The sequence below is a fragment of the Protopterus annectens genome, chromosome 8.part0 (genome assembly GCF_019279795.1).
Source record: "Protopterus annectens isolate FY-2018-M chromosome 8.part0, PAN1.0, whole genome shotgun sequence".
Lineage (NCBI taxonomy): Eukaryota > Metazoa > Chordata > Ceratodontiformes > Protopteridae > Protopterus > Protopterus annectens.
The window spans coordinates 228,984,153-229,007,121 of NC_056741.1; the positions used below are offsets into that span (position 1 = coordinate 228,984,153).

The 22,969-nt window shown below is 38.8% G+C and overlaps 1 protein-coding gene across 1 annotated transcript in view; it reads left to right on the forward strand.

The window, feature by feature from the left end:
- The window catches only part of LOC122808197 (transient receptor potential cation channel subfamily V member 6-like), a 346,314-nt gene that overhangs the window by 120,854 nt on the left and 202,491 nt on the right, over positions 1–22,969 (forward strand). Inside the window, exons 7-8 of the mRNA XM_044079164.1 lie at positions 10,380–10,592; positions 18,311–18,397. Of these exons, the coding sequence (XP_043935099.1) occupies positions 10,380–10,592; positions 18,311–18,397 (300 nt within the window). The remainder of the gene's footprint in view (positions 1–10,379; positions 10,593–18,310; positions 18,398–22,969) is intronic.

Here is a 22,969-nt window from a genome sequence, read left to right on the forward strand (position 1 = left end):
AGCAGAATGACATCATTTGACCTAGATAATGTACCTTTGTGTCTAAGCTGTCTAACGAGCATTATTTCCTTACCATCATAGACATCTGACATTCAATATGTTCCCAGATCCCTGATCACTAGATTTACTCTTAGGGGTGTATTCTCAGCATGGTAGTTTTCAGGGGTAGCTATCTTCAAAATGATACTATTATTCATTTCCTGGCATTGAGTTTTGTACTGTGGCTCTGTCACCAGTTTATTCTCTGTCAGTCCTTGTTGAAGGGATTCTGTGACTGCACCCAGTTTACAATAATCTTGCAATATAGTTCCTTGATGTCAGTCTTGGCCTCAGAGAAATAGATGCTAAAAAGGAGTGGCCCCAGCACTGGGCCCTGAAAGACTCCAATAGTGACTGCCCTTTCTGTGAAGTTCCACTTACCTATCATGTTTCCTATCTGTGAGTTATTTGGCTATCCAGCAGGTGACATAAGGATTTATTCTTCATTTTATGTGTTTTCAGTAATGCCCTAGCTGAGTATTGTGTCAAAAGCTTTGGCCAGTTCATGGTAAGCAGTATGCACTGTTTTTCCCATATCCATTGCTTTGGTGACCTTCTCAAAGTCCACCAGGTTAAGTAGGCAGAACCTGCCTCTAATGAAACTAAACTGTGTAGGATCCAGTTGCTGAAGGTTTCCTATGTCCTTTGTTATTTCCATGGCTTGCACATGAGAATAGTTAGTCCTATGGGTCTGTAGTTACCCGGATCTGTCGATGGCCCACCTTTGTGCAAAGTGTTAACAGTTGCAATGCTCAAGTCCTTGGCACAAAGCCTGTTACATTGTTTCATGTGTGTGTGTGTGTGTGTGTGTGTGTGTGTGTGTGTGTGGTATTTTAACTCTTCTCAAAAGGCTGGGTGAAACCATTGTCCAGAACACATCTACTAAGTTATTGCTTAAAAACATTTTTACAGAGAAAATATATCTATATTGTGGCTAAAATGCCATATTCTGAAGCAGGCAGAGCAAAGGGATAAATATCCATAGTTGAATGGCATTGAAATCCCTTTGGATATAGTAGCCATCTTAGTTGCATTTTATAGCTGAACAACCTGCTGTTTCTTCTTTAATAGTGAAATCTCCAAGTCGTACAAAATATAACTTTCTGTACAAAAGTGCAACATGCAGAAGTTTATGTCCCATCACTCAGTTTGCCATGTTGCATTTCACTCTGTTTCTTTTGAGTGTGTTGTTTGATTTGTGCTTGGGACGCAGACTACAGTAATGGTCTAATAATTCTTTGCAGAGTTGTTATATCAGAAATAAAAAAAATCCTTATATTTCACCAAAAATATATTTTTTCAGTTGTAACATGTCACAGCTATTAATGGCATGATTTTAAGCTCTCTAAAGATAGCGTACATGTCTTTGTTGCATTTTGTTGTTAATCTCCCTGTTAGTACATGAAAGTTTTATAGTGAAATATTAAAAGGGGGGGCCTGTAAGATTTGCCATAAGCTCATAGATGATACCAAACAAATGACTCTAAATGGCCCTTTTAAGCCTAGGCATGTTTCCCAAATGTATTGAACAGGCTGTGATGCCTCTCATTTTATAGGGGTGTGGCTATGGCAAGCATACTGCCCCTTTCTGATAGGGACATAGGTGGCAGACCAGGGGTAAATTTACTGTTCTCCATCTTCTGATCAAAGTTTCACTTGAATAAGTGAAAGGAGGAGTTCTGCTTTATGTGGATGGGAAGCCTGCTCAGAGAAGAGGTAGTTTCTGAGATGCATACCTGTTCTTCAAGCATGCCCTGTTTACATTGCAGATAAGGTTTAGTTCCCTAGATTGGATCTTTCTGATGCTGTTTGATTTGTGGATGTGCAAGATGTCCGTAAGGGCTGTATCAGAGGATGACTTATAGACCAGGCATAAATCACCTCTCAGTAGTCTATAGGAGACATAAAGCTTTGAGGCAGGCTGCGTAGGGCATACTTTCTACACTTATATTTTGCAAACTCTTCAGTTATTTCATATACCTGGTCAAATACATACTGAAGAGGAAATTGTACTCAATGATTGGTCTGATAATGGCATATTACAATGGAACAAAGATATCTGTGGAGCTAGATGCTATATCCTTGCTTATAAGTTGCACCACATAGAATGATTTCCATACTACAGTAGACATGTAATGGTCAAAGACCAAGTCATTGTCTGCATGTGTTCTGAAATCCCTAACAGTGGGGTCAGGTCTTGGGGGTATATTATAGATGCAGTAATTTCCCAGGGTGGCCTTCTTTCTAAAAGACATTATCATGCATTTTTTTTTGCATTGAGTTTTAAACTATGACTTGGGCACCATTTAGTCTGTGTTCGTCCTTCTTGGAGGAGGTGCCTTATCTTTGAGGGAGTCTGTGACTGTGCCTAGTTTGCAGTCATCTGCAAACTTGGTCAGCCAGAGGCCCTTGACATCATCCTTGACCTCCAAGAAGTAGATGCCAAAAAGGAGCAGTCTGGGGACTTTGTTAGTGACTGGCCTTTGTGGTGGTAAACTCCCCTGTCTTGACTTCTTGTGTCTTATATATATGAGCCAGCTGGCTATCCAGAGAGTGACATGGGAGTTTTTGCCTAATGCCCTAGTAGGTTCTTGTGCTAAATGCTTTGACCAGATCAAGATAAACAGTATGCACCATTTTTCTCTTGCCCATTTCTTTGTTGACCTACTCAAAGAAGCCCACCAGGTTAAGTGGGCATGACCTGTCCTTGACAAAGCCAAAATATGTTGGTTCCAAATATGTGCAGGTTTCCTATGTGATTATTTATCAATGCTATGATTATTCTTCCCATGGTCTTACATATGATACTCGTCCAGCTTGTGGGTTTGTGGTTACTTGGGTCTGGGGATGATCCTTCCTTTTTGAGAGGGATGACAGTTGTAGTCCAGCATTCACTTGGCATGAAGCCTGTCTGGAGGCTGTGGTTAAATAGTGATTCTAGTGGTTCTGACAGGTAGTGTTTCATGCTATTAAGGAGGAATCCCGGGATATTATCATCACCATTTGATGCAGTGATCTTGGCTTCGGAGTATATTTACGACTGTTCCCTAGTGATAGTTGGAGGAGTTATAGATAAGGGTGTTTCCTGAGGGGTGTTTGGGGCGAAATTGTGGTGGGGTAAAACTGGAGCTAAATTTGCTGGTGACTAGATTAGCTACCACTTTCAGCTCACTGTAGCTGGCTCTATTTGCATTGAGTTTGACACATTATGTTATTGCTTTTGAGGTTTTGTGCACAGCCGGAGAAAGCCTTGTGATTGCTCTTAGCCTGAGAGGCTAGTTTAACTTAAAATTTTGCTTTTGTAGACTTTATTAGTCATATGCACCTCTTGTTTAGATTGATATGATAGGTTTTACCATGCAGGGTATTGCACTTCCTAAATTTTGTTGTGATTTTTTTTTTACCTTTTGTTATAAAGACTGTTGATGGCTGGTACTCTACCAAGGTGGGTTTTTTTTTGAGTTTGTCATAAGCTTTTTTCAGGTGTGTACAGCTGTCTCAATGCAGGTACTCTACCAAGGTGGGTTTTTTTTGAGTTTGTCATAAGCTTTTTTCAGGTGTGTACAGCTGTCTCAATGCAGCTATTAACCTGATAGTACAGGATTTCCAAGAATAATTCTGCCTAGTCAGTGTTCTCTGTGTTTGTTGGGGGGGGGGGGGTTCCCATGTTGTCACTTAGTAGTAGGAAGTCTGCATTTGAATAATTCCTGAAAGTACCACGATTAGCTGGGGTCCTGGATTTTATTTTTATTTCAGAGGAGCCAGCTTTATTGTCTGATCTGACCATTGAGGATATTACACTCTGGGAAGGGAGGGATAGCAATGTTTCCCCCATGTTTGTGAAGACCAGGTCAAGCATATTTGTGCCCCTAGTGAGCACGTGGATTGGTCTTAATAAAATCCAGGAATATCTGGGCCTACATGTATGGGGTTGTATATGACTCCACTTTATATTGGAGTAATTAAAAGTCACCTATGAATGTGGCATTGAGTTGAACGGGGAGTGTATCCAGTACAGTTAAGTAATGGCTATGTTTTCCTTGGGACATAGATGGCACCAGTAGCATGGAAGAATATGGGTAAATTGGACTTCAAGGAGCTCAAGACTTCTCCTGTGGTGCTTGTGGCTAACACTTTGTTCCCCAAATTGTGTAACTAGATAGGTAAGTGGTTCAAGTCTCTCAAAGATGAACGTGTGTGTGTGTCTTCAATGTCAGGTACATATAGCTTCCTGAAGTGTGTCATACCGTTTGACCAGTCTTGAGGTGTTTGTTTCAGATGTAGATTGATACATTTCCACCTTTTGTCCATGTTAGAATGCCCTTTAGAAATTTTCAGAATGCAGCATCTGCAAACCAGTCAGTTGGAAAAATACACAGCTCTCATTCATTTTTCAAAGAAAATAAACTAAAGCTGTCAAAAACAAGCATATAATATGCTGCCATCGGACCTAAAAAGAGTTCCTGTAAAGTGGTATTTTTTTTCATATGTTGTGACATGAAAACATGAATTTATTTGTTTGTATTTTTTCATTAAAGACAGCTGCTGTTCTTCCTTTGTGGTTAGGAAAAAACCTAGGATGTTGTAGAGATAATTATGCCAATAAAATTCCTGAAACGTTTTAGAAAAAAAAAGTTGAACCACTTTGGAGGCAGATGGAGGTACACGTAAGGAGAAAAAAAATGCTAAAACTTGTCACTTTTTTGAGGACACTTCTCTGGAAGATGGTCATTTAAGGAGATTAAGAAGTAGGTGGGAAAAGTGGAAGTCTACCAAGGCTGGTCTCAGTGACCAAGACCTAAGCATAGGCCTTTTTCTTACTAGCTAGATAGCACCAGCATTTAATACCTTTTTTGTCATACTGGATACCACCTCCTTGGCCTAATTATGGCCTGGTGCCCTATTCACTTGAAGTGAACTGAGAAGATAGTGAGTTTTGGTTGCAGAAGCAGCCTTTTCTGCATATCTCACAGGCAGCCCCAACTTTGGCAGTCTGATTTGGTGCAGTGAGTCTAACATTAAACAAAATAAAAAATATCACATTTGATGCAAGCCAGTCTGTTTCAAAATCCGGAATCGTGTTAGTATGTAGTGCAGACAGCATTCAGGGGAAACTATCAATAAGCCAAGTTTTCCATTTTTTTTTTTTTTTGTTTTTTTACATTTACCATCCTTTCTTCTGTTTTCTCAGACTGACTATCTTTACAATAAAACACGTTGGCTGTCTTCTCAGTAGTAGTAGTAGCAGAAAGGGGTGTAACATGCTAAATTGGTTAAATATGCAATAAAGTTAAAGCTTCATCATTGACAGAATAGATGTCACTTCCTGCCTTATCAGAATTGGACTTGTCCACTGGCAGCATTACGACAGGCATAAACCTTTGGCATGTGAGCAGAAACAGTCAATTGCCAGTTAAAGTAGTAATGGCCAGTACTCCTACAATAATTACACAAACGTTTGCAGTTATTGTCATGATCTCCCACACAATTCACAATGGTGCTTATCTCACACACAGAATATCACAACTTACCTGTATACCCATATACATTCACACACTTTCAAGATAGACAGGCTGTTTATTTTTGATAAGTAAAGCCACTCAACACCTTCCATCTTACATTCCATAAACCACAGGAGGCAAATATTTATTAATGTTAAGTACATGCTCACAATGTTTAAGAAAATACATTTCTTCTTCAGAAAATCAGTGCGGTTCTACAAAAGTAAATATTAGAGTTTTGAAAAGTCATGTCAGTAAGCAAGTAGTCCTTCCATGATGACAAGTCAAGTTTGCCAGAACGTCTGGGCAAAGTTTGCAGCTAAGCCACAGTCAGTAAGATAATAATCTGAAAACATTCAGAGCCAAGATGTAAAACAGATCTATTTGTTGGACATTAAAGCCCAAAGACTGAAATAAATTATCCCAGGCAGTAATTCTGTCACTGCAAGTATTATGTGCAAATACTGTGGTGGTGGTGCTTTGGTAGCATTGTCGCCTCACAGTAAGACGTTGTCCTGTTGATTCTCAGCTAAAGTGTCTTCTGTGTGGAGACATGCGTGAATGAGCGTACCTTCGTTGAAGGTTGTGCGTCAGGGCCGGCAACTTGGCACATAAAAATCTACTGCCAATCATTAGCGGACTGGAGTTCCGCTGTGGCGACCCCTAACCAGGAAAAGCCGAAAGACTCAATATCCTTACCACAGCCTAGATTTTTTCATATTCTCCACCCTATTGTTGCCTTCAGGTTTTCCATGCTGCCTCACAATGGAAACATTATTTCTATCCCCATACAGTGTCTCCAGTCTTCACACATTGGGAGGATCTCTCTTCTGTGGCAACTTCTGCTCCATGGAGTTACCTACCTCAGTGTGCAGGTTCTGTAAGATAGAACTTTATGGTATATTGAAATGGGATAGATCCAGCAGGAAATCACCATACATTGCAGTCTAGTGAAGGACTTTCCTTGCCCTAACTACCTCCCAACCTTGCTAACATCAGCATATTAGGTTAGACAGGCAGTGGAAAGCAACTCTGATCATATGAATCTACCCCAGGCCCATAGGTCAAGCCTTCATTGCTTCTCCCACCCTGCCCAGCCTAGTGTCATCTCCCTGAGCTCCAGCCTCTGCCAGAACTCCTTTAGAGATGTGCCTAATTATGGCCTGGTGCACCCTTCTTCCCTACCTCAGTATCCCACTCCCAAGCTTCTAATTGAACTTGAGTTGTCCTGTCCATCACTAGAAAGGTCACAGCCCAGAAATGCTTCTGAATTGCAATACACTGTGTTGATGAGAAACAACATCTGGTTTTCTTGCTGCAACAGCTAGGTATAACTGAACACTGCAAGGCAGAGTGTCCATTCTGAATACTTTGACCTTGGATACATTTCCCCCAGAATCAGCAGTAGACAGGGCGGAGGGAGAAGAGGACTCAGATACTAAATCAAGTGTAACACCATCAGAATGAATTACATTAGCTAAAGGTCCATAATATTAAGTCATTTCCCCCATACCCGAATCCTAAGACGTGCCAGTACCACCATCACTAATTTGCGTGTCCTTATCCATGTTTGGACTCAAGGGTAGGTATGGGCAAACCACACTGAAACAACACTGTAACAAGAACTAGATCAGTCTCTATTTTCTATATCACACTTCTTCAGTACTGTTTTATGTTGCCACTCTGTCAAACTCCACAGCTGCTATAGGAAGCAATGATGTGGCTCCCCCACCAGTGTAGAGAAATTTCTCTTTGTCCTGGCCAACGTACTTCTAGTCAATATGAATATCACATTAGATTTTCCCTTCTCCCCTACAGGTAGACTATAACCTAGTGTGGAACTACATAGTGGGATGACTAGCCCAGCCCAAAAAGGGGGGGGGGGTGGCAAGCAAACAGTTATAATAATCAGTTGTGATTTTTGGCAAAATCTTTCAAAATGCTAATTTCAGTAAATAAAAATACATAATAAAACACTGCATGAAATGCATACCACACACAAGTTTTGGAGGCAGGTGTCCCTTTGAGGTCATGGCTCACAGCACCTTGGGTGTTAAGTAATATTTGCTCAGTGCATGTCCTCATGTGTTATTAATGTACAACCTTTTTAAAGAAAAATTTTAAAGGACATACAGTTGCAGGAAAAGAAGTGGTGAATAGGTACAGTAGAGATTTATAGTAATTGACTTTGTAACTCTACTAATATGCAGTGTTAGCTGGAGCTTTTCTTAAAAGGTTAGTTTTTTTTTTAATTCCACGTTATACCATTTATTATGGTCTGTACTGCGGTGGTGGTGCTGCGGTAGCGTTGTCGCCTCACAGTAAGACGTCCTGTTCGACTCTCAGCTAGAGCATCTTCTGTGTGGAGACATGCGTGAATGGGCGTACCTTCGTTGAAGGTTGTGCGTCAGGGCTGGCAACTCGGTACGTAAAAATGTACTGCCAATCATTAGCGGACCGGAGTTCCGCTGTAGCGACCCCTAACTGGGAAAAGCTGAAAGACACAGCAACATCCATTTATTATGGTCTGTACATTATAACGAGTACAAAAGCAGAGAGTCATGCATTCATCATAGAATTAGAATATTACTGAAATAGCTTCATTGCTATATTTTGACTTTTGAAAGCTGCCACTGTTTTAAACAGATGGATTGTCTTACAGATTTTTAACAATATTAGGTATTCTGATGAGTTCACAGTATAGGCAAGTATTATATAATGAAACGTACAAGCTCCTGATTCCTGTGTGTACTTATCTGGAAGAATCTATAAGGCATATTGTTGTAATGTGTCATCACTGGATCTCATAAATCCAAATCTTATGATAATGGTAATCTAACAGGTTAAAGATGCAAACTTCATAAATCTTTGGAAACTGAGGTAGGAAATACGTGACTTGCTTAGTTAGGCTTACAGCTCTTAGTTTCATAATCTGTAGCTTCTAATTATTTTAGTAGCCATGTTTCTGTATTTCTTGAAGTGCATTGTTTTTGTGGAGTCCAAGGCTATGCACAGTGCACAAATTAAAGGTCATGTAGAATTTGTATCTCTGCAGAAAATAAAAATACATGAATGCCTAACTGATGTGTTTGTACTTCAAAAATTAGAGTCAAATCCATTCATTTTCCTCATGTGTACATTTTGGTAGCCAAGAATAAACATCCTTGTTATTCTGTACGTGATCATCACTGCCAGCTTGCAAACCTGGAAAATATCATACAATTACAGGCAGATAGACAAAAACATCTACAGTGTGTTACTGTTAGACTTAATATGCATTTGTTAATACTGGCTGCTTAAACTGTTACACTGCTGTAAAATATGTCTTCCAAAACTAAGCTACTCAGAAATGCCTATTTTTTAAATTGTGCACAGGTACAAGTTTGTAAGTAATAACATATGAAACTTTGCTTAGCAAAAAGAAGGAAAAACTCTATCTACTGGAAGTTATATATTTTTTAAATTTAACACTGTTCTCTACTTAAGATGCTCAGGATATCTCAGCTAATACTGCATTTCATTGTAAGCCACACTACTGACATAAGCTAGATTGTAAGACAAAGAGAACATGCTTCCTGTATTACAGACATTGCCTGCAAAAAAATTAATTTTGTAAGATGTAGCAGAAAGCTCAGTTTGTACATTGAATTCATTCCAAACATGCAAAATACACTGCCATTAGATGGTTACTGTATTCCTATTGCACGTAAGTGGGGGAGTTCCAATTGAAATTCTCAGGACCAGAATAGTGATCCTCTGAACAACAAAACTGTATGTGTAAATAATGGGATATATATGAAGTCCAAGGTTATGGCAAAGTGGAGTTAGTCCTGCTCTTGTTAGTAACAGCAGTTGTAGTTCATATATAAGCAGAAAGGGGTCAGGTATCCAGGCCCTAGGCTTTAATGGTATTACAGTGAGTTTTGTCTTTTACTGTTTCTGTTTTAATTGTCCTGGGACTTTCATTCCACAGGCTATCCGTCAGAAATAAAACGGATAGAAGAATGTGTTAGCTAATACAGTGCAAAGCACTTTCACTTTAGGGTGTGTGTGTTTTGTGTGTATATGTATATATATATATATATATATATATATATGTGTGTGTATATATATATATATATATATATATATATATGTATATATATATATATGTGTATATATGTGTATATATATATATATATATATATATATATATATATATATATGGATCTAGGACATTTCACTGATGGCACATCTCACTGAAACTCAAATGACTGAACACAAATCACTGAAAATTCAATTCACTGAAACACATTTCACTGAAAGTTATATATGGCCTTTTCCCCACTGTAGTGCGACCCTGGAGTTGGTATATATAGTAAGGGGGTGTGTGGGGGGGCACTGCTCCCCACATATTTTAGGTGTATATTATGTTCGGAAAAGAGTAATATATTGGAATTGCAAGTATCCATGTATATAGTTCAAAATATTTAAAATATGTGGGGGGGGGGCAGTGCCCCCCACCCCCCCTTACTATATATAATTAACTCCAGGGTCACACTACAGTGTGGAAAAGGCCATATATAACTTTCAGTGAAATGTGTTTCAGTGAATTGAGCTTTCAGTGAAAAGTGCACACTAATTCAACTTTCATTGAAATGTCCTAGACCCATATATATATATATATATATATATATATATATATATATATATATATATTTATATATAAAATTCTGTCTTTATTTACATTTTTCAATTTAAAGTTGTGTTTTTATGAAAAATGATCTGAAAATATTAACTGAAGTGTTCTAGTACAGAGTAATCTTTTGTTTTCCTTTATCCTGTTTTGTCTCTTGCTAGGCACGTCCAATTTTGGACATGACTCCTGTGAAAGAACTGGTTAGCTTGAAGTGGAACAAGTATGGTAAACTGTACTTTCGTCTCCTGTGTTTACTTTACCTAATCTATATTTCAGTCTTCACTGCCTGCTGCGTCTACCGTCCTCTAGCACCACGTCTGACTAACCGAACTGATCCAAAGGACATGACCATCTTTGTTGAGAAACCGCTGGAGGTATGATTTCAGGTGGCAATTCTTTAGGGCTGTAGGTTGATACTATGCATCCCCTTGTGTAAGCTGTCTACACTTTGTGAACTTATCCACTTGAAAGCATCACATTCTGTAAGCTCATTATCCATTATGCTTTAGTTCAGTGTCTGTCCACTACTTGGCTGCACACAGTCAAGATTACTTGGATGCACACAGTCGAGATGGAAATGAGAGCTATAGTAAGTAGTAGTCTGTATTTGGTTACCAATAGGACTTATACACCCCAGGCAGCAGGACCTCTCAGCAACTAAAGCTTTCTTATACTGACTGGCTCTCTTCCCCAATCTCATTGCATATTTCTTTGCTTTGATTTCTAGTTCCTCATCATTATGTGAACAGGTTGGGCACACTGAATCTACCTGGCTTGCTAGCTTAGCTAGAATTTCTGAAAAAGTATTTTTCTATGGGCCATGGTAGGTCTACCTTCTTGCAAGTTTACAGTAGTTGTGTATCATTTGCTATTTTCTCTAACATAATCCTCTTAGCAATTTTTGGTATTGCTTGTTTGTCTTTCCATCCCCCAAACTTAGACCTAACAACTAAAATTTTGAAACCTCTTTTTAAGTGTGCCTGCTTTTATAGGACTGTTTCACCCACTGATTGGCAGAACCTTTCTATTTATTGACTGAAGGCCAAAGATATCAGGTTGCACAATTTCTTAATAGTGCAGTCAGGGTTGCCAGATTTGTAAAGGGACAGGTATGGACCCCCCCCCCCCCAAAAAAAGGGCAAGCAGTTCCGCATTAAACCGAAGTGGCTCCACTTTGCGATTTTTGATTGGCTTGTATACCTGCATACAAGCCAATCAGAAAAAAATAAAATAAAACAAAGCAGTGGATGTTTTGCCGGGATTGTAATTGGCAGTGTAGGACTCTAGATCGGGCTGCTGATCCCAGGACAGTCTCAGTCTAATAGGGACATCTGGCAACCCTGAGTGCAGTCCACTGGAAGAAAAAAGACAAACTGCAGAACACTGTCATGATAAGTGCTCTTGTGGATAAGCAGCCAGCTCAGTTCAGGGATTGCAAGAATTTGAAAGTGAACTCAGCATTGATAAGAGATTGGTTAAGAGAATAAAGACCATAGTAATACTGACTGTTAAATAGGTTGGCCCACTGGAGACGCAATCCCTTTTCATTTGCAACCTGCAAACAGTAGACCAAGTGACTTGCTCAAGGTCACACAGCAAGCAAATGAGAGTGGTGGAGATCAAACCCTGTAACAAGGGAAATACAGCTCATGGACTTCAACCTGTACACCAACTGCCAGAACAGCAAGGTACGGTAAGGACAAAACAGGCATCCATCTGTACTTGTTGATTCATATCCACTGCAAAACGCTTGAGCATACACTGCCTGTTCTCCCGAAGCCACCTTCAGCTTCAGACTTTTCCTATCTCCCTGAATGAAGACAAAAATTTGGAAGCAAAGTTAAGGAAAAGACACCTAATTTAGCTTTTCTAGTTCTCTTTGTTTGGGGACACCAGGAGAGTGTTTCAGAGGGTAACATTTTCTTCTTCTGTGATGCCCTCATCCCTTTCTTCTCACTCACCAGTATTTTTCTCAGATACCCCATTTCTAAGATTGCTAGCACCGAGACCCACTACCTGTAGTCTGATGGTAAGTGCCATTTGTTCATGCTGAGGCATCATTCATGATGAAGGTAGAACGTAAGGAACATACCTGTCTTGAGACACATATTCGGAGAGATCAACAATTTCTCTTTCAATATGTAGTCCAGGAAAATGCATCTTGGGTTGTTAACATCAACATGGACTGTGACAGTAACTGGATCATACTGGTACCTGTGGTGTAGTGACTTGAGAGTGAGTGCATAACTTGGAAGATCCTGGCTCCAGATAAGCAACTAATCATTATCTTCTCCTTGTTCAGACTGGTGGGTGGGGCATCTGTGTGTCGTACATTGGAGTCCTCTATGATAAGAGTCCTGGAATAATGTTGGCTCAGATTAACAGATTTTGCAGAGGCTACCAAAACAGTTTTCTTGGATTCCCCATTTAGAGGACATTGCTCCATTTAATAAAGATGTGAAGAGGTTTCTCAAAGACATGGCAGAGCAGGGCAAGATCCTTGCAGTTATGGGAGTTGAGTTCCAGCCTCCACAACATTCATATGCTAGAAAAAAAGGAGTCGACATCAAATGTGGTTCCCACGTGGCCGACAGCAGCACTAGTGGAAAAATGCTTACTGAATCAAATCCCCAGTAAGGTATCTTACAAAGTTACTTCTAAACAGGGTATGATAACCACTCTTTTCCACGAGGTCTTGTTCAGCCCTGTTCAACCCAAGAGTGTACATCAGCACTTGTGAAGGCCTCCTTAACTGCTCCACTCATGAAACAGTCAGATGACATGCATCCCTCCACTTGCTGTAGTACCTGAAGTTCACCAAAGGCAGGTTGATTTCAGACATAATATCTAGTGGTTGTAAAATCCTGATCCTGAGTCTCCCTCCACCAAATTCCTTGACAAGTATCTTTCCTCCTTAATAGTCAGTGTTAAAGAAAAATGTGCTAAATCTGTTAGAAAAAGAGCCACCTAGGAGGCCACATCATGCCTGAAATGATGGTGATTTTACTTCAGATTCTTTTACTACTGAAGAAAATGAAGGACCTTGGACTGATACAAGATCTTTGTTTCCTTAAACCAATGAATCCCACAAAGAAACGTCTTGCCATGCCTAATACATGGAAACTGCATTGGGTATTTAGACCACCGAGACATCTACTTTCATGTAAAGATCATCAAGGAGTGCAGGAATAGTCTTCTCTTTAACATCAGAGTTAGTCATCATTAATTCAGGAGCCTTCAGTTCAATTACAGCACAGACCCCTGTGTGCACAGCAAGTACATTCAGTGGTTGCAGCTCACTAGAGCTCACATTGAGTCAACATTTTCTCATGTGTAGATGAGTAGTTCCTTGCTGTGGTGCTTCTGAGCAAGCTGGTTCAGCTGTAATCAGGTTATCCCAGCCTCTCAACCTTTATGATCAGCCTGGCTTAGATACAACTCTCCCAGAGTATTAACTTCATAGGCCATGTCTTTGGCACCATGGTTTGCAGGTCTTTCATTTTCTCTGGAAATATTCATGTGCTTCAAACCTTCAGTTAGGACCTCCTTATTTCAACATAACCCACTGTGGGATTCTGCCTCTTTGAATTGGTCCATTTGCCCCATGCCAGTGTCGGAGAGGTTTGTAGTGGCTACATCTACAGAGGAGGCAGGGCAAACAACCATTTTCCAGCCCATGGATAACTAAAATATGCAAGACCCAGCTCAGTTGGTTCTTTCACTCAATGGTTTACTGCAGGTAACCCTTTTCATGTCCCTATCCCTATGTTGTCAGTATGCATATATGCTTGTGCCCTGGGGTATATAGTGTATTAAGGGTGGTCCATGCAGTTGGCCTGGAAACTACAGAATCACACATTTCTGAAACATTCTAAATTGCGGGGAGTGTTGCTTACATTGAAAGCCTTTCCATATGCATGGTAGCAGTGTGTGCCATGAAGAAAGAATGAAGCAGAATTTCTTATCTCTTTTGCAGAGATGCCATGTCTCTCTGGAAGTGGGCACTAGACAACAGTCAGTTTCTGGTGACAGTGCACAGCTTGAGGAGGGCAGCTCCATAGCTGATAGGCAACAAATGCTGCCTTTTCTCTCATTGTTACTGAGCCTGAGCATGAGCATAGCCAGTGAAATCTTTTGCAGATGGGAGAACAACCAGTCATTGATGATCCTTCACCATCAGATGCAAAGTATTGCCAATACATCTTCCTGATCTCCTTCCCCATGGTTGAGGGAGTGACACAGCGACCGCAAGGTCCCTTGTATGCATTTTTTTACTCTCATTAAAGCCGGTATTAATCCGGAATCCAGTAGTGCATCAAGCTTGTGTGATGATTTCTCTCATTTGGCCATATCCGACCTTGTTTCTGCTACTACTTTTCATAGGACGATAGTAGGCTATTGGCCCAGAGGCCCTTATAAGCCTAGCCAAAATTTCACCCATGTTCCCACAAAGTCTGCACCTGTTTTCCTTGTCCAGCAGGGACACAGGTGGGATCCCAGGGGTATATTTTTTATTTGTCATCCATTCATCCAGGTTCCTCTTAGAGGGCTAGTGAGGTACTCTGCTTGACATGGACAGGAAGTCTATGCCACAGATGGGGGAGTTAGGACACACATCTATCCCACCAACGAGTTCTATTAATGTCGCAGACCAGGGTAAGACCTTGTGTGTGGGTTGCGCGAGTGGAGGTTGACTTACAGATATGCAGCAACTCCATCAAGACTGAGTCTGAGACTGCCTTGTATGTCAGACACAGGTCACCTCTGAGCAGTCTGTATGAGACTGAGTAGAGGGATAGGGCTTTTAGCCTATCTGTATAGGCTAGGTGTTTGAGACCATGGATTTTACTGGTCAGGAACCTCTGTAGTCTCTACAACTACTGCATGTGCATGGCAAGATACATGCCAAAGGCTGATAGGTGGTCTACTGTAACTTACACTTTTTGAAAACTTGCTTTTTCACCCTCTGGGGACTATGTATGCAGAATTGTGCACCTTGAAACTGTCTTCTTGACATCTGCAGTTCCAGTCATAGCTAACAACCCACCATACTGCAAGACTGTCATTCCTTTTTTTATGGCCATTGTAGAAACTATCCATCGGGGGGGGGGGCATACAAAAACAACTGGGTATGCTTCTGCATCTGGATGGGGGAATGGAATTTCAGCCTCATAATAGCAGCTCATCACAAAGGTATAGAGCAGCCAGCAAATTTGTCAGACAAAAGTCTAAGCTACTCCACTATTCGCATCGGTTTCAAATGTGCAGTTTAGCTTCCATTGCTAACATTACTGAAGGTCAGCAAAAGCATTATTAAAGGTACCTTTCATCTCAGACCTCCATTCAGAGAAGATGTCCTGCTGTGGGACCTGTATTTCATCTTTTAGAACCTCATCACCCCCACCCCATTCAAACCAGCAGCCACTGCAGATTTAAAATTTCTTTTTTGAAAAATCCTCTTCTTGGTGACTATAAACCCAAACTAATTTTTAGTCTGTCTCAAGGAGAACAGTCTTTAGAACTAATCCCTCCTTCATACCTAAAGTAGTTAGAAAAGCAAATCCAAAACCGGGTGACCAGTATATTCTTTTTTTTCTTTAATTGAATAAAAGCAAATCCTCCATTGCATGCAAGTCCTCTTTTAGTTCATGAGGGCCAAGCCCTTTACCAGACACTCTGTAAACATACTTTCAGGGATATAGCCACATCAGCAACATTTCTAATGAATGCTGTGGTTGATATTTGTAGTGTAGCCACCTGGTTTCACTAAGTACCTTCACTGGCGCACTGTACACTGGACATTACTTAGACAATGAAGTCAGCCATTTTGCAAACTGATATTCTTGCGATCAGGGATACTCTAGAGGATTAACAAGGAGCTCAGTCCTGATGACAACCAAAGATGGGTTACTTATCAGACATGAAAACAACACATTTAACATCGTCATAGATCCATAAAAAGTAGGTCCGTCTTTGGTTAAGCTTTCTGCCTGTTCCTCCCCTGTGGTGGTGAGATTGGGGTTGCCACCCTTTCATATGCAAAAAGTAGGGCATTTTTTGTAGAAAGGTGAGAGTTTACAGAACTGCACATACATACAACCAGACCAAAGGACAGAACTTCACTTTTTTATGCAACTATTAAAGAAAACATACAAAGTCTTCTTTTGTCCTGAGATCTCAAGACATTTGCCATTTTTTAGTTTTTTTTTCCCCAAAGGACGCAATTGTCCAAAGAAGAACTGTCCCTCACAAAGAGGGACATTGTGAAGGACAGGTGGTAACTCTAGCGGAGGTGAGTAGGGTCTTTTTTCCCGTTAATATCCTGTCTACTGTTAATGAGTCGATAAATATTCAAAGCTCTCAACCAGAGACAAATATCAACAGAATCGGGGACAAATCTAGAAATAATCAGGGGCAGTCTGGGATTCTTAAAATATAAGTGCTGTTAACCTGAAACATTGACAGAATAAGAAAATATGAATTAACATACATTTCCTGAAGTAAAAGAAGTCTAACTTTAATTATTGTCATTAAGTTTAAGTTGCTACTTTTTCTGCTTAAGTTACCAGTTTTGGGAGGGATTAAGACAGACAGGTCTAAAATTTGAGTCATAATGGGAAACATCTTTGACAATCAGGGTCATTTGAGGGGTATGTAAATATGAGTGTTAATACTCCTCTGGAAGAACTAGAGAGCAAGCAAAGAGATGCATGATGGGATTGGGGGAAGGAGCTAGACTGCCTGAGGAAGGCATTCTGAGTAGTCTTAATGCATGCAGCATACAGTTCTGATGGTTCTCAAAGATGGATCTACATCAGACATTTGTCATTATTGTGAGTAAATAACTTGCATGCAGTCTCTTATGTATTGAAAGTGGCAGATTGTAGCCAGTTATCTTCATAGCTAATGATATGTTTCAGAGGATTGGAAGGGAACATATAATATGCTCATTATTAAAAGGCTGCTTTTTACTTTTTCTGAATTGTTTATAATAGCAGTAGTTGTCACTGTAGCTGTTAGCTGGTCTTGATTTTGCAGAATGCTTCTGATTTTTCTTCAAATTTCTGGCCCAATTCTCCTAAAATGTAGAATTTTCTGACAAATTATTTAGAACTGCTGTCACTAAATAATGGCAAACATTTGAGTTTCAGGCTTCCATATCCTTAATGGATGCTAATGCAAAACCTGTTATTCTAGCACCATTCTATGTATGTACGAGCAATATTTAAAATGTATCCCTGATCTTAGACCATTGTCGCTCGTTATTTTTTGGCTTTGTCATTTAATTTTTCAGAAAGATATTAACTGCTATGATTGTCATCTGTGAGAGGGATTTGGATAGTTTGATGTAAATGCCTGCCTGACATCTTCCTTCTGTCCTATACTGATGTGACATCTTGTCTCGATTTATTTTGAATGACTTCGATTATTATTAGAATTATTATTCATACATTATTCTGACTGACCTCTGACATGTCTGCTTTTCTTTTTCACCACTCTAGACAGTGACCGTCATGTGTCATGAATGTACTGATAATGTTTAATGTGCTCATTACTGTTTTCCTGTTCAGGTAATAGCAAATATGAACTCCTACTTATGAATACATTCTTTAAAGAGGAAATCTGGTATTGTTAATGTAACTTTATAAATTCATGAATATGCAATGTCTGAAAAAACTCTGTGCAAACGTGTTTACCTAACATCAGCCAAACATTTTGTTTTTCCCTTTAAGGTCCCCATAAACAGAATCCTTATTTTACTTGCTGACTTTATTCCAATATCAGATCTGAATGTAGCATCACCCTGCCCATGTAGGATCATACATTATTTCATGAAGGACATCTTCCTTAGGGTCATGCATGGTACTCTGTCTTTTACCTTTCTAAAGAATTTTCCATTTGTTAATACTGTTAAGTTTACAATTACAGTGAATATTTTTCTTTACTGCATTTTTTTCCTTTATATAGTGGCTTGCAGAAGATACAGTTTAGAAGCATTTGCTAGTAGTTTTGTGTAACTGAGTTTGCTGTATTGCTAATATCTGATATTGTCATGAAGTATTAATGCAAGCATATGTCTTGGCTTTTAAAGGATTGTTACACTACAAAAACGGATCAAATCCGCCTCATTGGAGAAATCATATCCATCATAGGGGCAGTGATTATATTAATAATAGAGGTAAGGGGAGCCATTTTTTTGTATTTATGTGTGTGTGTGTGTGTGTGTGTGTGTGTGTGTGTGTGTGTGTGTGTGTGTGTGTGTGTGTGTGTGTGTGTACTACTGATTTATTGTTCTGCTTTAGCTTGAAAAGTAGTACCACACTGCAAACCATCAGCTATCCTCCATTACCAGTAAGCTTTTATCATCTGCACAAAGTATGAGTTATTTGTGTTATGCTGTAGCTAACTGGCATTAGTACTTTAAGCCACATAAATCTGTGAATGAAGGACAATAAACACTCCCGGTCACTTGCTCTTCAAATACAAGAAATCTAAAGGGCTGCAAACAGATTTCATTAGTGTTCATTGCAGAAGTTATTTAAATAGTACCATAGCTAAGATATTCAGGGATCTATATCACATTGTTGAACAAACTATTTAGCGAATACCTATTAGTCAAACTGTATTTGTCAAAAGCTCCATCCATCGAACGATGGTTTAAGCGAAAGTTTTCCCAAGGAAAATAACCACTGGGCCAACCAGCGATTGTCACAAAAATAACATTTAAAACCTATCCCTCAATGTGGGGGTCTGCACCCCATACACCCCAACTAATTATACCAACTCTGAGATCACACTGCATTGGAGAAAAGGACACATTTCTGATGATGGCCAAGTGCTTTTTCCCCCTGGGAAAAATTTTGCTTAAATGAACATTCAATGCATTAAGGGTTTGATGAATAGAGTTCAACAAAATTGTGTTCGACAAGTAGGTTTTTCGACAAAGTGAAGTAGACCCAATATTCAGTCTAGCAAAACAGGAAGTATAGAAACTAATTTGATCATGATAAACAATTAAAAAAAGTTTATTAAAAATAAGTCATTGAAGTTAGGAAAATATCCTGTAGTTGTAAATCAGCTAACACAGGTGTAATTTACATTCAGAATTTTTTAAAAAAATATTAGAAGCTGATGTGGCGGTACTAATCTGTAGAAGAATAAGCACGGTCATGCCCTTAATAGCAAGAATATGAAGAAGGAAGGAATTACAAAGAGCCTAGGTGGTATAGGTGCGTATTTTTGTAGTTTCATTCTAGGCCTGTATGTAAAAAATAGCTTTTACTTAGTTCCCTATTCTGTTGACAAACACAGATAACAGATTGAAGTGGACTTGATAAAAGTTCTGCAAAAAACAACCTAAAGTGTTTGATTCCTTTCTGCAGCTTTTTTGTCTGTGTCCGCTGGAGATGGGCAGTTTGGAGCCTTTTCATTTGAAGTATTGCAAGCGAGTTTTGGAAGACTGCTGCATTGCTGTCTACAGCAATGACATAAGAAAGTCAAACACTCAGCTGACTTTCACAAATGTTTTTTCTGCTGGAGCAGCCATCTGCACTGTTCTGTCTCTGTATGTCTTTTAAATTGGGTTTAGGGAAGATTTTCCTTCTCCCCGCAATGTTCAATTTTGTAGAGTTGTTATGGAGTCTTGTCACTGATGAGACAGGGTTCAGTGTTTTATGTCTGACAGAGTATAGATGCAAAATTATTTTTACTGATGAAATGATAGTTCATTAATTGCAACACTATGCTTGGTCATTTTTGAGCTTTTGTTACTTAAATACATATGTACAAACATTTTAAGTACGGGCATTAATGCCCTTCTGGCTTCCAAAATACCAAAACACTTGTTTCCATAAGTGCCCAGGCTGTTCTTAAAAATATCTAAACTAGTACTTGCTTTAATATGATTTGGTTGTCTGTTCCATGCATCAGCTATTCTGTCAGAGAAGCAATTAGTACATTTCTAATTCCTACAGAACCTTCTATACAGGTTATCTGTTGATTCTTTAGTACTTTTTGATAAGCCCAAACATTCACAGAGATAGTTGTCTCTATATGCCCTATATACCTGAATAAAATCTCCTCTTAGATATCTATAAGAGACACTGTACAAGTTCAGATATTTTAGTCTTTCATAATAACTTATATTTTCACATCCATGGATGCTCTTTTTATAAATTCGCTCTACTCTTTCCAGTTTACTCATGCTTGTTTTCTTGTAAGGTTTCCATGTTGTTTTTCCATACTCAAGTTTGGGTCTAATGTAACTAACAAACAATGGCGTCATCATTTTTGATTTCCTAGACTTAATAAATCTTTTTATACAACCTATAGTTCTATAGCTATCATTAACCAATCGGTTGACATGATTAGAGAAACTTATAGCTGAACCTACCTATATACCCAGGTCTTTATATGAGTCTACAGTTTCAATTACTGTGTGCTTTATTAAATATTCACCTTTCACTTTGCCAAATTGCACATGCTTAGTTTTTGATGCATTTATCAGCATATTATTCTCCTGTGCCCAAATGGTCAATTTAGTCAAGTTATTTTGCAGACATGCCTTATCTGTAACAAATGTAATCAGTTTACCCAATTTGAGGTCATCTGCATATAGAATATAGAACACCTCAAATGAAAACGTTAGGTCTGAAAGATACAATCTAAGCAAGTAAGGGCCTAGGACAGAGCCCTCTGAAACACCCTGACTGTAACCAAGGATTTCACCTGTTCAGTTGCTATATACTTGCCATGTCCTATTTGTAAGCCGTGCAGCCATCCATCTTATCAAGAGTATATCAGTACCTAGTTGTATTAATTTATTGATCAGCATTTTGTTTGACTCTGTCAAATGCTGAAGTTAAATCTATATAAATTACATCACAGCACAATTTATCATTCATAGCTGTTATTATATTGTTATAGAACATCATGCTATAGGTGGTTATAGAGCTATTTTCAACAAATGCATGCTGATATATGGTTTCAAGTCCCAACCTTTCCCATTCTGACAATAACCTATACAATATTACCTTATAAATTATTTTTCCACAACATAAAAGTAGACTTGAGGGTCTATATGACTCTGGGTTTGTCCTACTCCTCTTTCCCTTAAAGACAGGTTTAATAATCACATGTCTCCAATTTTGAGGACTCTCCCCATATTTATATGACCTAGAGAATTATAGATATAATGGTACCATAAGTTCTTGCTGAAGTATTCTCAGGTCATTATCTGCTCCCTGTGCTTTGTTTGGATCTAGTTTGTGCAGTTCTTTTTTAATACAATCTAATTTGATTCCAATATCTGGGGTTACCTCAATGTCATTAGGACAACTTATCACCCATTTTGTGGAGCCAAACTGTTTTTCAGATTTTGTAAACATAGCTATAATTTCTTGTGTCTGAGAATAAACTTTAGGATCTGTACACAGTTTATGTGTTTGTACTTCTTCTACAGCTTATGTATCTATAAAAAGGTTTCCTATTATGCTCAATATCTTTATATAATTTTTCTTCAAAATTTTCTTGATCTTATCTCACAGTATGCTTAATCTGTTTGTCCAACTTGTTTATTTCAGTTTTCAAAGTTGTAGTTCAACTTCTCTTCCATTTCTTACTTTTTTTATCTCTCACCTTAATCAGATATCTTGTTCTTATGGAAACCTATCCCCCGATGCTGTATTCCTAAATTCTGATGTCAAACTTTTTTTTTTTTGATTTTTGCACTCAATTTCTCTCTAAAAACCTTCCACATTCCCTCTGCAGTTTTTCCCACTGAACACCTCACTCCAGTTAGTTTTACATAGTGACTCATTTGCTTCCATATAATCTGTAAGTAACCTTCTGTGCATTGGTTTAGATTTCAGTTTGGCAGAATTATCTAGCAACAAATTAACCTTTATAACCCCATGATCACTGCACATCCATGGTGATAAAACTTGACTTGAAGTAACAGTAATTTCTTTAGGAACATAAGCAATGCCTAGTATGTTCGTCCCCTGCTAGGTTTTTTTTTTTTTACAATCTGAAGCAATTATTTTCAATATTATTCCAGTCAGTTTCTGGAAAATTTAAGTCCCCAGCTAATATTATTATTCCTTCCTTTCCTGTGTTTCATGCAAGAAATGTATGAATTCCTATAGGTCATCTGCACTTGACTTGGGTGGTGTATACACTTCAACAATTGTTACATGTTTTCAGGGTTGTCTTTAGTGTCACAATTACACAGTCTATACTATTGGTGTTTTCATTGAACATGTAATAATCACAAGTCTCATGGCTATCTTTAATCCCTATCATAACACCTGCACCTGATTTTTTGTTAGAATGTCTGTAACAGTAGAAACATTTATATCCTGACATAAATGGTTTCTAGTCATTGCTCTTTAACCATGTTTCATAAACAATAACAACTTGTCTTGTGGGAACGTAGCAAATTTTCCAATAAAAAAAAAATGTTATTATTAATGCTCCTAGCATTAACAACCATCAGAGATGCATCAAATATTGCTAACTGTGAACTGTTAAAATGTATGACCTGGCAAATATCCTGCCTAGTGTTTGTTAAATGTTGCAAAATATCTGCTGCAAAAATTCTCTTCCCTGATCTTGACAAATGCACTCCATCCTGTCTGAACACATGTGCCCAAAAATAGGCTTGGATGCTCTGCACATCTCCATTTTTTAAAACCGGACATTTTTTCCATGTCAGTATTTACCCCAAAAATCTTTTAATTCACAGTAACCT